Here is a 15422-nt window from a genome sequence, read left to right as displayed (position 1 = left end):
GGGCATGTGCATGCATACATATAAATGGATGCAAGCTTGACATCGGCCAGGAGATAAAAGGAAAGCTTCTTTTACTCACGGATGATTAAAAGCCAACTTTCAAGAAGCAAAGGGTTTTGTGGGGCAGTTTTCTTTTGACAGTGAGACGTGATCAGTGCCCTGGGCCTTTTTTATTTTTTTATTTTATTTTATAATGCAGAGGATTTCTTCCACTGCTTACAGCTTGAAATGGCAGACAAAGGAGATTTCCTGGTGATGTCCTCCCAAGCCCTCTAGTTTCTATACTAAGCCTCCTGGAATCTATTTGATTATTAAGCTTTGTACCTAAAAATATGCCTGGGAAGAGAGAACGTGGCATTTTTTTAAAAAGCTAAAGCTTTAACACAGAGAGCTATGACTTACATTTACAAAGTGAAGTGGCTTTGGATTCATTCCAGTAGATCAGCTTATTTCTGGCAGTTTGAAAGCTTCATCAGCAATTGAAGCATTTGTTGTCTGTCTGGTTTCCTCTGAAATTATGTTAAAATCTGAAGTAAACCAGGGTGGAGGTAGGGCAGGAAATCTGTTTAGAAAAATAAATGCTCACATGCAGATTTTTGGAATTCATGCATGCAATGTATGCCACTGCATTTCACTAAGGCACATGGATCTGATTTACCTTGAGCAAGAACTTGGAAACAGCTCCCTCATGCATAGGCAACATGGTAAAATAGGCACTTTTGGCTGCTTTAGAGGCGAGCAAGTATACTTCATGCACAGTGTATGCATACTGTATGTATGATATGGAACGTGGTTCCAATAGGGTTGCCATACATCATCTGGACGTATCTGGAATACTGCAGTTGGCAGTAGTGTCCGGGCTCAACAGCTTTGGGCAAAACTGAAAACAGCTCAACTTTGTCCGGATTTTCACTGTTTGAAATATGGCAGTGTTTCTCAACCTTGGGTCCCCAGCTGTTGTTGGACCTACATCTCCCATCACTCTTGACTACTGGTCTTGCTAGCTAGGGATGATGGGAATTGTAGTCCAGCAACAGCTGGGGACACAAGGTTGAGAAACTCTGAAATAGGGCAACCCCATCTTAAAACAACCTTTGACTTGGGCTACTTCATTTTAGAACTTAGAAATAAAGTAAATTCTTAAGCTAGGGACTCCATAATTTGTCACAACCTCAGTGGTGCCTGGTGCTTGTTTGAACCAGTAGGGCATAAGGTGGAGAGACCAACATAAAGTGGAGGCAGAGCCATTGATGGGCAGAGCCAACTAATTATAGTTTTTTACCCATCCTCCTCCCTGCTGAGTTCTTCAAGAGCAACAGTGAGGCTAAGCAGGAGGAAGCTGACAGGCAGTGCTACCCTCTGGGCTTGTTATAAGTAAGAAGCAGGGGTTGGCTGAGGGCAGAGGAAATGCCCATTGGCCCAAATCAGTGGTGTCCAAACTTTTTTCAAAGAGGGCCAGATTTGATGAAGTGAAGGGCTGTGAGGGCCAACCAAAGGGCCAACCAAAGTTGTTGACCTTTTTTAAAGGCTTTTACCCATGAAATAAACTGCTACAGGGGCTGAATTAAACTGACCAGCGGCCCGGATTAATCCCCTGAAATGGTCTTTGGACATGCCTGTCCCAAGTGGACCAACCTCCACTGCATTAATTCCTACTAATTCCAGTTTTCTTTGTCCTGGATATGAATGATGTGAACTGCCCTGAGATCCATGGATGGAAGGCAGTATACTAAATGAGTGAGTGAGTGAGTGAGTGAGTGAGTAAGTAAGTAAGTAAGTAAATACTGCTCTCTCACCCTTTCCCCTTTTTCCTTTTTACATTTAGAGAAAGACAGCTTTTTCTCTCTACAGTTTCTATTTTAGAAGCATGAACGTAATCCCACTGAAATCAGCTGTTGCATGCATGAAATTTTGGGTGTATCATTGAAGTTGTATGTAGTTACAGTGCTGCTGGGTTTCTGGATTGCTGCACAAATATGAGCACGTCAATACAGCAGTTTGAAACGTAGTAGCACCCAACAAAAATTTTAAGATCCTTGTGTTGTTTCTTCTGCTTTTAAGGGCATACAGTGGTACCTCGGGTTAAGAACGTAATTTGTTCTGGAGGTCCGTTCTTAACCTGAAACAGTTCTTAACCTGAGGTACCACTTTAGCTAACGGGGCCTCCCACTGCCGCCGCCATGCGATTTCCGTTCTCATCCTGAAGCAAAGTTCTTAACCCGAGGTATTATTTCTGGGTTAGCAGAGTCTGTAACCTGAAGCGTCTGTAACCCGAGGTACCACTGTATACACAAATTATATCCTCTTCTTCCTCTTTAAGTAATCTCAGTGAATTATTGGCTGTGGCTCCAAACTCTCAATCACTGGTATGTATCTGATCCTCCATTCCTCTTACAGAGTGAAACAGAGATTCTAGTCCCCTTTTTATGACCCTCTGGCAGGTAGCACATTCTGCCTCTCTCATCTGCTCCAAGAGCTGGAAAAAGCTGGGCTGTGGCCTTCCAGACCCGGTATTGCCTTCATACTCTTTGCAGTTAAGTTTTGGTGTAACGTCCCAGGGTTGCATAGTCAGGCTTGAGTTACAGGACCTTGGCTAGTTCTCAGCAGTCAACTTGCTCAGACAAGTCTGAAGATCAAGGGAGACCTGCTATCCCTCTTGACCCAGGCTACTCCTCCCAGACTCTGCTTCGTTGCCAACAATGGACGCCCTTAAAAAAAGTAGTCCTCTGGCTTAGAGCCTAGCACTCTGTCCCCTTTCAGTCAGTGCCTTCCTTGCGCCTGCTGGGATGGGGCGCAGGCACTGAGGAGTCTGAGGGTGTAGAAAGAATCTGTCGTAGGGGAGTTCTCAGTTCAGAGGTCTCTGACTTCATGGGGCTGTGGCTTGCTCCACTGGTTCTCTTCATCCCGTGGGCTTTTCTTTTGGGCTAGAGTCCTGGCTGCTGCTTGAGAGTGAAGCCTTGACAGCTGATGGCAGCTGATCAAGGAAATGTGGCCTTCTGAAGAATTCACAGGCTGTGACAGTGTTTCTTACATGGAGCTTTCTCTATCTTATTTGGAGAAATTTCAGCGTAATCCTGGGCTGAGTATGATTTAGTCATCCTCCACTGCTTGAGAGGGAGAGTTTGGAAATGCCTTCCAGTTCAGTGGCTCTGAGGATCTGTCGGATTGATTTCTTTGCATAAATATTAAAGAACAGAAGGCCAGAGTTACAGCGGGGCTCTTTAGGGATCTTTCCTTTTGAAAGAATAGGTGATAAGGAATGTGGAGGAATAAAGATAGCAGAAAGCCACAGGGAAACCTCATGGTCTTTCCATTCAGTACACAAGAAGTGCCAGAGGGTCCCCTCTTCATTTGGGTATTCATTTGGGTCCCCTTTGGGTATTCTTTCGATTATCATAGCTGGCTTCCTGCAGTCTTAAGATGCAATGCACCAAGCACTGCTCCACACAGCTCTCTTTCCTTTCAGAAAGGTTTGCGCAGGAACTGTAATAAATAGATTACACATTCCACCCCTACCCCCAGTCTTCCTCGGGTCCGTGTACATATTGCACAGCCTAGTTATAACCTGTTATCGAGATTTATGAGCAGAGATATACTAACAATTCCTTCAGTTGAATGATGATGATAATAATAATAATAATAATAATAATAATAATAATAATAATAATAATAATACATATTTTTAAAAGCATCTACTATGCCATTTTTTGAGTTTTCATCCAGGTCATAGGGAACTAAAATGGACAAAAAGGAACCAGACCCTTCTTGAATGGAGTGTTGGGTCCTTAGGGAGCCTTACACACGGTCGTGCACACACTGCTACCAACAGTCATCTGAGCACGGTAACCTACAGTACCCAAACTTGGCTCTGCCGTGAGTACAGCTCAATCTCTCTACTTATGCTGGTGTTTATTACTATTGATGGAGCTACTCAACAAGAGAAGTGATCATCCCAGTCCTTCAGTCATTTGTGCTGGAAACAGCCCAAATGAAACCAATTGACGATTGATTCAGAAAGGCAGAAAGTCACAAAGGGGCGTCTGCCGCAGCAACCAAAAGGTGAGGTTACCCAGAGTTCCTTTGAATTCTACACCATAGCTATTTGACAGTGATGAGTCACATATTCACATGAGTGATCCATGCCTTTGGTGGCTAGTCACCATCTCATTACCTCAGTTGTTTGTCTGAATCCACCTGAAGTTGTTGTTTAAAAACACATTTTGGTGCTTTGATATTCGGAGTTACAGTTTGCCTTTCAGGCCACTCTTCCCAAATAATCAACAGGCATAATCATCTCAGAGTGAATTTCCAGGCAGATAATCACCTCAACAACTGCAGAGTTGGAAGGGACCATTGCTGCCCACTATTTGCCAGTGGCATTTGCCCCACCCAGGCCAGATCCTGCTGCTTCTAACATCCATTATCCTTCCTTTACAGAATAATCCAGTATCTCTTCCCTAGCCCAGGCTAAACAGGAGGGAGAGAGAGGGATGGCTGTTCAGCCTTTATTTATCACAGGAAGAAGACTGTTTTTCTGGTTGCCATTACCTTGGCAATGGCTGTGACTGGTTATCTGGAGCCAATTATTATGATGTACCAGAGTAACAAGACTGGTTTAATTTCATGCTAAGTTATTGGCAAACAAAACTGTTCTCTCTGCTTAAAGAAAAATAATATTTATCTGTCCAGCATCTAAAATGGTGCCATAGAAAGACAAAACCAGATGAACTCTGTCTGCAGGCAACATAAAGAGAAAAGGGGGAAGGAACAAAAAGAGAGAGCAAGCAACTGTAGAAACATCTCTTTAAAAGGCCCTGAAATCTTCCATTTCAGCTTGAATCCTAAATCAGAAAGAATCCCCAGGCTTAAGAATATGAGGAACAAAATGAGTCCCCAAAATTTTGTCTTTGTAGATAAGGGCAAAGCAGTTGTCAGCCAATCTTTCTGCAATATAACCTTAGTAAGGGAACAAATGAATTTTGTAGGAAGTTTATGATACGGTACTGAAGAATATTTTTTCTTGAAGGTTTTCCTACCATGTTTCAGAATTCACATGTTTCCACACCCACAGTGAGGGCAGGATGGGGAACATTCAAAATGGCTATAGAGTTGTCTAGAAATTTGGCAATATGTCCTACATTTATGATTCTACAGCAGCCATTCATGATTCAAATGAACCATGATTTTATGTTTGTATAACTTTTGAAGCTACAAATCTCACCAGTTGCTCCTTGGCTACCTACGTTGTGACAGGGGAATATGAGTGAAAGCTACTTGTTGGGTCTAGAAACTGACATACCCAGTAGGAATTGTTGCTGACTATGGGCTGGTATCTTGGGCTGATACAGTTGTTAATGGTAAGATTTAAGGGCTCCTGTTGGAAAAGGCATGGACCTGAAAACTCCACATCTTCTTAGTAGGGGCAGTTCTTTCTTTCTGTATCTGTTCTATTCCTGCCCTACTGTGCCTCAAGGGACGCTGTGGGTTAAACCACAGAGCCTAGGACTTGCTGATCAGAAGGTCAGTGGTTCAAATCCCCGTGACAGGGTGAGCTCCCGTTGCTCGGTCCCAGCTCCTGCCAATCTAGCAGTTCAAAAGCACATCAAAGTGCAAGTAGATAAATAGGTACTGCTCCGGCGGGAAGGTAAACGGCATTTCTGTGCGCTGCTCTGGTTCGCCAGAAGCGGCTTAGTCATTCTGGCTACATGACCCGGAAGCTGTACGCCGGCTCCCTCGGCCCGGAAAGCGAGATGAGCTCCGCAACCCCAGAGTCGTCCGCGACTGGATCTAATGGTCAGGCGTCCCTTTACCTTTACCTTTACCTTTACCTTTACTGTGCCTCAAAGTGATACCTGGGAGGCATATGAAACTGGAGGTGGTGTCATGAACATAACCCACAGTGCTCTGGTGTTGCTGTTTGGTTAATCAAAGCTGTCTAGCTCATATTTTTAGTAAGGCCCCCAATGCTCCCCACCCCCAACTATTGTAAGCCTCTTGTCAGCTGGTGTGTGTATGTTTGCATTTACTTTCTTTGTGTGCTCCTGTCTTTCACAACTAGCAAGAGACTTGTCACACTCCCCCCCCCCCAGGCCTGTTAGGAAATATGTTGTGGGTTCTGTTTTCCTTTCTTTGAAACCCTCCTCCCCTTTTCAAATGTTAATCCTGTTGCTAGGGAGAAGTTATACTAGACATGACATCATTCATGTCTTCCCAAGCCATTCCTCTTGTGGCCATCCAGGGCTGTGACTTGTTCCATTCCCAAGGGGAGCTGGTACCCTTTGCAAATAGTGTTTGGTGTGTGTTTTGCATTAAAATGCAGCGTTTGGAAATTCTGAAGAAGCAGATTTCCAGTTCCTGTTACAGTTGAAACATCCATCTGAACTCTGGTTTTCTTAGCAGTAAATATATTCTTCTGTTTTAATTGCAATACTATGCAATGCTGTCTAAAGCATATCCCTGTTATCAGATCTGTGCTTTAAGCTGCTGGTAAACAGATACTCTAAATACTTTTTTACTTTTTTTCCTTTTTTTTAAGACAAATGTGTAGCATCTCCACTGACTGGAAACTTGTAGGTTTCCTCAACTCATCCCCCCCCTTCAAAATGTCCTAAATCTCTAGAGATCAAATTTAACAACATTATATATTCAGCCAACAAACTTCATCGAGTACAGAACGTTAATTTTACATGCTGTATAAATATCTCAAGAGTTTTCTAATGGCAAAGAGCATTTAAGTAATGGAGTAGAGAGGGAAATCAATGGAGAACTCTGCTTAGTGGTGTTTAAATGTTGTATTTAAATGAATTCAAAGCTTTAAATTTGTTTCTGTTAGATTTTTTTTAAGAATACAAGTAAATATTTCCAAGAAAGATGTAAAGTTATTTTTATATGCCCCAACTGCTGCTCGAATTTTAATAGCCAAGAAATGGAAAACACAGAAATTACCAACGGTGGAAGAATGGCAGATGAAGATGATGGAATTTATGGAGCTAGCTGACCTCACTGGAAGAATCCGCGACCAGAAAGAAGAGGAACATCAAGAAGATTGGAAGAAATTTAAAGACTATCTGAATAAATATTGTAATATTAAAAATTAGAAGATACTTGAAAGTACTAATCAGGCCTAGGATTAAATTAGTATTTAATTAGATAAATGAGATTTAGAACATTAAGAAAAGTTAATAAATTAGACTATAATTAGAATATTGTTTTGGAATAATGATATTGGAAAACTGCTACATTTAGTTACAAGGAAAATTCAGATGGAAGGGACCAGAGGTAGTCAAGCAACATGTTTATGACGTTGGATGTTTAACTAAATAATCAATTTGTATTGTTTATGTGTTAGTTGTTATATTTTTTATTTGTTGTTATTTGCTGTTCTTGTTTTATGTTGTTTTTCTTTTTTTCTTTTTTCTTTTTTATTCTCTGTTGTATTTGTTTTTACAATATGTGTTACATTTATAAGAAACTTAATAAACATTATTGCAAAAAAAAGAATACAAGTAAATATTTCAAGACATTACAGTTTGCTAGCATGCAGCAATGTTTAAATGTCTTGAGTTCCAAATTGCATGTACCAGACCCTTTGCGCAGGCAGTTGTATGTGCATAGATTATTTAGCTATTGTGGTTGGGTTTTTTTGCACTTATGCTCCACCTTCCTTCAAGAAACTGAAGGCAGCATATGTCGTGACAAAGATTACAGGAGTCACGAACTACCACAGGTGGCTGGCTGTCAAGTGTGGCTGCTAGATAGTCACATGGAAGAAAAAGGGCTCACCACCTGCATCTCACCTTCCAGCCAAGGCTGCAGGAAGCATTCCAGCTCTGGCCCGTGTGTGGTCCTTTCAACTCTCAGTTAGGCTTCTTGGCTTCACGCGCACCTCACCCTGCAGGACCTTTCTGTTTGCTCCAGGCCAGTGTTGGAGCAACACTCGCTCCTTAACAGTGAACCTTGTGGCCCATCCTGTTTTTGCATCCAGCCTTGCAGTCCTGCTATCCACGATTCTGACCACTCGCTATCTCACCCATACACTTGCCAGTTTGGAACAGGAAACTTAGGAGATAATTGGGGCCCCATACAGGATTTTCCGTTCTTTGTGACTGGATGCAGATCTTGCTGTCTGACCTCTTCTCTCTCTCGCTGTCTAGTGAGCCAGTCAGTACCAATTAGGTAATTGATCCATCATAATATGATTCAGCCTTATTGCCTGTAATTGATGCTTCCTGCAAGCATTTTTGAGCCAGGCCCCTAATGAAAGCAAATATAGGATCTTCCTGTTCTTAATATCAGAGTTCAAGCGAGAAATGTAGGAACCAATTAGATCATCCAAATGGACATTCATGGCTTGATATTTTAAATGTGCCTTTAAAAAAGCACACACAAGTCTAGCATTAATATGAAGGGAGATAATCTGTCACTTACAACATAGCATATATACATCCTTTAGCTAGCAGCTGGGTCTCTACTAACATGGTCGACTGCTGCAACCTCCCTCCTCCCCTTGGTAATCTGTATAGCCGGTAGCCATAAGGGACAATTCTCTGAAACTCACTAGAGGGAAGTGAAAAGGGTTGGTGGCTATAATAGTCTGATAAATGTTCTGGAAAGCATGCTCATTCAGATGGAAGAACCAATCCTACCACTAAATGGTGCTGCAGTTTGGCTCCAGGCTGCTAGCATCTGCGTATTAGTGCTGTTCATTCATCCTGATGTTCTTCAAAAAGAGGTCTGGGCTAGAGCTCACTGGGGGTTTGATCTAATGCTTCCTAGCCCTTGTTGCTCACGGTTACATAGATTTTAGGTTCTTCTGTCTGAGGCTCAGACAACGATCGAGACAAATGTTGAGGGAGTTCCTTCTCCCCTTCAGCCCTACCCACCCGCCTCCCAGTTCCTTCCTACTATTAAACACAATTGAATTCTTTTATACCATTAATTTCCCCCATAAAATGTTGTGGCGCTTCTTTATACAGATAAACGTAAGGCCCCTCTAGCATTTTCTAGTCCCGGATTTAACTGTCAGTTGTAAAACTCTGTCCTTTAGGAACACTTTAAGGGCATGAGAGTTTATGAGAAAGTTGTTGGAACACTGAAGATAATTATATGTTTTTCTACAACCTAAACCAACATTTCCATTTCTAAATCCTAGTCTGGAAACCACTAGTGTCCACTGTAAAGTAGTTATCTAGCCCTAAAACCTTGTGGCATTTCAACACTACTGTTGTTGGTGTTTTTATTTTTGGACCTCTTTTGTCCATGAAGGATGACTTCCTCTGGGCAATTACTTTGGTTTACCAGATTTTATGCTTTGACCTTCTGTAGATTGTCTTGCACAAAGAGCCTGATTCTAGGCTTTGGGGGCTAATTCAGGCTTTGCATCTTGCTGCCAAAAGGCTTCTCACACACTATAATGGTAGCATATGCAATCAAGCTGAGTTGAAGGTGAGATTTGAATTTATATATGATGCACATGTATTTTTGTTGAGGTGTAAACCGCACAGAGACATCTCAAAACACAAACGCATGTCGCTCCAGCACAGGCCGTGCTCTCTCATTTGGGAAAAGCTTTTTGGTTGTGCGCAGAGCATGCAATGTATAAATCTTACCACAGCACCCTTTAAGCCTAACAGGGCTCATCTCATGGTTAATACTATCCCTACCTGGAAGTAACTTCTCTTTTATTTTGAAAATATAGCCAACAATAAATAAGAAGACGGTACAGAATACAACAATCAGTGCAGGGTGTTGTTGCTTTTTGAGGTGGGAGGGAATGGGAGAAGGGCTGCCTTGGGAAATACATTCCCGCAAGGCCTCCCTCCCTGAATGTGCACAGTTCACCCACCTTGATCTGCTCCTTTGTTTGCTTCTCCCTCTGGGCCCAGTCTGCATTTGCTCCTAGCAGGAGAGGACAAGACACGAGGAGCTTAGTGCCTCTCCTTGCTCATCTCACTGCTTGCTCTTTGAGAGAGGGCAAGGAAACAGGCAACGAAAGCAGGGCAAGAAGGCTGACGGGATTGGCAGTGGGCCCCTGCTGGGCAGCGAGCCTTGGCAAGTGCCCAACAGTGCCGAACCCCTGACCCCAGCCACGGTGATAATAATAGATAGATCACAATGGCAGAATCTGATCTGCTGCAGCTCGTTCTGAATACTAAAATCCATGAGCTGACAATGCGAGGGGCTGTTTAGTCTGATAGTTTATGGAATATTAATATTACCTTTCTGAAATAGGTTTGTTTCTTTTGTTATCCCGCTTTCTAAATAGCTACCTCTGTTTAGGAAAGCGCTTCAGATAATAACTTTCATATTATGCTATTGTCAGCAATATTCGACTACCTACATACAAGTTTCCACAACTTCCTACTTGCAAAGCACTTCCATTTCACGACTGAGTAACATGTGAGAGGCAGTTTTTTGTACATCTCCTGCATAACTCCATTTTGATGTATCCTACATACTAACTCATTCATAGAACATGAAGGTAGAATTCAATGTAGCACTAAGTGTGCGTGTGTGCGTGCGCGTACACAGAATAAAATCAAGAGGACCCCTCCTCTCCTCCCCGTCATGTGCCCCCTCAACTTATTATGGGTTCCGTCCCCCTCCAGAGCATATTTAGGGAGTGGGTGGCTTGCAGCAAGAGAGAGGAGGGAGAAAGCCAATTATGTGAGGGGACCTTGTTCCATGCACACAACTTGGTTGAATTCCACACTGGGTCCTTCTGTAACCGTTTAAAAACAAGATGGAGGTATCTGGCACTCGGCCGAAAAGCTCACACATGCACCCCTTAACAGAACTGTTTCTGTCATGTGGAAAGGTGGTTCTGCCACTTCCACAAGGGTAGAGGTAAAAATACATTTTTGAAGGCGGGGTGGTGGTGTTTTTCTATATAATACTGGGTGGAAGAGGATTTTCTCATGTTTCTCCCTTCCTTTTAAACAAACAAGGTTATGCATAGGTCCTGTTCAGTAGGTCTGTACTAAACATGGCTAAGTCTGGATCCAGCTCTCTTTATAGATCTACCCCCTGAAACTACAAAGAAAATCTGTGCTTTATACCGCTTATGTTTAATTAATTCACATACCTTTGTAGGCCAGCATGTGTCTGGGTCTCTTTTAATTCTTTATGTTTTGTCTCATCCCTTAGGTTTCGCCACAGCCCAAATTGCTTTTACTTGAGAGACTGGATCATCCACAGCTGGGTCAGGCAGTGCCTGAAGTTTGGGGCACAGGATAAAGCTTTGTACACTTTGCAAAATAAGGTGATGCTATAACAAGACATTTTTTCAAATGTTGTTAAACGTACATAAGTTAGCTACATCTGAAACCTTTCTGTGAATGTGTCTCCTGTTCAGAAGACTGCATTCTTTGTTTACGATGAAAGTGTGGAATTTTAGATAAACTTCATGCAATCTCTGCTGTTTCCTTTTCGTAGTGGAGCTGACCAGCCAAATTTAAACAAGTACCAGCTATTTCCAGAGTGCGGGTGGGGAGTTAAGCCCAGGCTTATATATATATCTCCTGCTGGAATCAGTGTGACCTGAAAATGTTCTTTATTGTCTGAATTGTGCCCACTGCTTATTTTAAAGTTCTGCATTGAATGAATTATTTAATTTATTTGGAGTATGGTATTGTGGAACCTGCTGTGAGCCTTGTAGGCAGCATCAACAAGATGTTTTCTACCCGACTCAGAAATGCTTTGAACAGGAGTGGGCAATAATTGCCTGTAGATAACCATCTTTGCATTCCCAGAAGCGCATGATCCTTGCAGCATTTATTGTTTAGCTTTTTGGCTTTTCCTTTTAGCTTAGATTTTAAGTTGGCAGTGGATGATGTCTCCTGCTTTAGTGATGCAGAGACATTCTTATGTCTGCGCACAAAGGAATTAGGTCTTGCTCCTAAGAGGACCGAAAGACTTGTGGGGAAAATTATGCAGGAACCATCCCCTTACAATCTACCGCTTGGCAAGAAACACAGTGAAGTGACAGTCATCCCTGAACAATCTTTGCCTCTGGCATAGAGTATAAAGGGCTCTTCCACACTGCACATCGCTAAGTGTATTCCTGTGCAATCTTACTGCAAATTTTAACTATAGGGAACGTTGGAAGAATGCATGCATACAGGTGGCTGCTTGCATGAATGCACAAGCTTCTGACTGCTGTTTCTGTGAAGCGTTTTTAAAACCCTGCTCTTCAGCTTTGAAGGCTCCCAGAGCACCTTTGATGAAATCGATGAGAACAAAGACTTCGTGATGGTGAATAAAAGCTGTAGCAGCAGTATCATTGCTGCATGTAGAGCTCTGTCTTTCTTCTTGTTGAAGGACTACCTTAAGAGCAGAGACATTGCTGTAAGTTGGCAAACGTAGCTTTACTAGGTCCCCCCTCACCCCCAAAGAACACAGCTCAGAACAATCCATGCTATCAGTTTTGAACGTCTGAAGCCTATGAGAGCTCTGGTGGCCCAAGTGGATAGGCAGTAAGGGATGAATGGCCAGCTACATGCAGTTGCAGTTTTCTACTTTCCTTTAAAAAAAAAAAAATATTAACAGGCCAATCACATCACATTATCCAAATCACATTAGTTCCAAATTATATAGCCAAATTTTAAATTTTATTGGGGGTACCCATACATCAAGCTCCGAACGAGTCCAAACATCACATATATTGCTGCTTTAATTAAACAGTTCTATGCAGTTCAATCCAGATAGTCCTTTATTACTTTCTTCATCTTCTTGTTGTTATCATATATTCCTTTCTTTGCGATCTGATAATCTTCACAAGCGGATTAGAGACAGGCATCCTCTGTGTGGGTTTTGTACTCTCCAAAGATCATATCGCTCAGGGACAGCCGCCATTCCACGCTTCCATAAAAAATTAATCTTTGGTCTGTCCTTTAATTTTCTCAGGCTTGCCGAGTATATCAGGAGGGCTCTGTCAGGTTAAGATCACATTCCAACCAACATTCTCATTCCAATGGTCCTGATTCTCCTCCCCCTGTCTTTCTTTCTCAGGCAAGCCTGGCTTAGCGAGACGCCATTTTATGCTGCGTCATAAAAATTTCCTCCGTTCTCGTTGTTTACCAATCATCTCTTTAACTATAATCCACTCCACACAGTTCTTGAATTCCTGCTTGTGATTAGTAAAACGCAACGATCTTATTTCTTTCTGGGGTGGAGGGTTATTTATATCACATAATGCAAAGAAAAGAAAAGTTTTTTCCTCCACCCCCCCTTCATTCCAAACATACCAGTCTCTTAATGGTGGTTCATCAGTTGATTTACTTATCCATCCGTCACTCCAGTCACAGAGATCCATTAATCAGCAGTCTTATCTCCCGAGCGTTGCTTGATGTATGTGCTTTAGCTTCATTCCAATCATATGTTTCCAATTACAATTCCGAGCTAAAGCGAACTAGCACGCGCTGATTGGAACCGGCGTCAGGAAGAGCCGACCTCATCGAGGGCTCGTGCCAAGTGACCGGCACCCCCTTCTCTCGAATCCGGGGGTGCATTGTGGATACCGCTGGCAAGGCAGCCCCCCCATCTCCTTGGGGGGGGGGGGTAGGAAGACTGTATACTTCCCATAGCAGCCTCTTAATTACCTCGTATGGGTCGGAGAGATGTTATTGTCGGCCATCTTCCAATGCGCCACCTGGTGGCCCCCAGCCCCAGCTACAGTTTTCTACTTTCCTGGTCAGTATTGGGCAGTGGTATGTTCCAAAGGACATTCTTCATCCTACTCCCATTTCAAGTAGTGAAAGACAAGGAAAAGTGGGAGTACTGGTCCAGGCATCCCCTTGGCCTTGCCCTACACAATCATATCATAGTCCAAAATGAGATGAGATGCTAGAAGTATGACTGTTGTGCTTTCCACTTGTTTTTTGCAGGTTCAATATGGAATTATCCCAGACTATTTTACCTTCAATATATTGCTGGATTCTTTTATAAAGGATGAGAATTATGAAAGTAAGTAAGCATATGTCAGCTGCTGGTCATCTTGATCTTCCCTGTTTCTTCATATTTATATATGGCCCCCTTTGGACCTCTTTCTGTTCATCTGATTTGCTGTGGTTTTAATGGGAGGAGCCAAAAAAAAGTAAAGAACACTGAAATCCACCTTTCTACTGAGTCAGGACATTGATCCTTCCAGCTCAGTATTTTTGACATTAACTGGCACCAGCATTTCAGAGTTTCCAGCAAAATTCTTTTCTCAACCCCAGTGCCAATCATGAGCCAGAGATCTTTTGTATGCCTAGTGCATCTTCTACTACTAAACCTCTCTAGCCCTTCTGCAAGAGAGGAGGTAAAAATTGAGCAGGTCAGGGTGTGTGTGTTATTAATGTAATCAAATCACCTAGTGCAATTCAACGAGGGTTGACTGAGAGTTCCTCTGTATCAACATTATTTTCCAAATTTTTTAGCTGACACGGCCTCCTAGTGGAAAGTGCCATCCTTTCCTTAAGCACCTCTAAAGCCACTCAGGAAATAATTCCAGGTGGTACATCATTCAAGAATTTGTGCATTGTTGCTCGTATTGAGATTCTGTGCCCTCTAGCAAACTTAGGGCTTGTTGTCAAGAGACCTTGCCTTAAGCTGATAGTCCCTGAATTCATTTTGGAGTTAGCTTTGTTGACACAGTCCATGAAGTATTCTTTGATTAGGGTGTTTGTGAGTTTAAAGTCCTTATGTGTAAAGTACTGTGGTCTTGCGTACCATGACTCTTATCCTCTCTCACTCCCATTTTAATTTTGAGGAAGGTCTCCTGGCACAGAGCGGAACTGTTGCATAGATAAGATACACCAGCTTTGTGACTGCTTCCAGCTGTTTTCCTTATGTCCCTCCTGGTTCTGCAAAAGGCAAATGTGTTCTTCTTCTGATGCTGCATTTTTTTGCACATCAAAATTCGGGTGTAAAAGAGGAAAGCACACTCGTGTCTTTTGAAACTAGTGTGGGAAGAAGAGTCTTGTCAAACCACTCCCTTAATTTTTAAATGTTTTGTTTATTGTTAGATGCGATGGCTGTGGTCACTGAGATAATGATACAGGAAAGTTTTGACGAAGTTTCTACACAACTTCTCTCACTCTACGTGATGTACAAGTATTTGACAACCAAATCAGAACTTGCGGTAAGCTGTGGCTGAGATGGTAAGATCCATGAAGGGGTACGTGCTCCATTCATCTGACTAGCAGCTTCCATTACAGAAGAGTCAGCTTGGGCCAGCTTGTATCAGAGAATATATTTTGCATGGTGGTGAAAACCAAGCACCAAATGTGACAGCAAATGTAACAGCAATGTTTGCTATTTTCAGTGGGAGGAAGAGAGGAATCTCGGAGCGTCCCTCTTCTTGGCAGGCCTGAAGCAGACCAACACGGTGGGATTCAGTTCCCAGCTGTATGGCTTAGCACTTCTCGGTAAGTTATATAGTG

The 15422-nt window shown here is 42.5% G+C and overlaps 1 protein-coding gene across 1 annotated transcript in view; it reads left to right on the top strand.

The window, feature by feature from the left end:
• MRPS27 (mitochondrial ribosomal protein S27) overlaps positions 1–15422 on the top strand; it is a 56194-nt gene that overhangs the window by 26843 nt on the left and 13929 nt on the right. The window contains exons 5-8 of the mRNA XM_083465459.1: positions 11146–11260; positions 13884–13962; positions 15006–15121; positions 15305–15407. Of these exons, the coding sequence (XP_083321585.1) occupies positions 11146–11260; positions 13884–13962; positions 15006–15121; positions 15305–15407 (413 nt within the window). The remainder of the gene's footprint in view (positions 1–11145; positions 11261–13883; positions 13963–15005; positions 15122–15304; positions 15408–15422) is intronic.

This window comes from Podarcis liolepis (assembly GCF_965112155.1).
Source record: "Podarcis liolepis genome assembly, chromosome: 11".
Lineage (NCBI taxonomy): Eukaryota > Metazoa > Chordata > Lepidosauria > Squamata > Lacertidae > Podarcis > Podarcis liolepis.
This window is presented reverse-complemented; position numbering and strand designations above follow the sequence as displayed.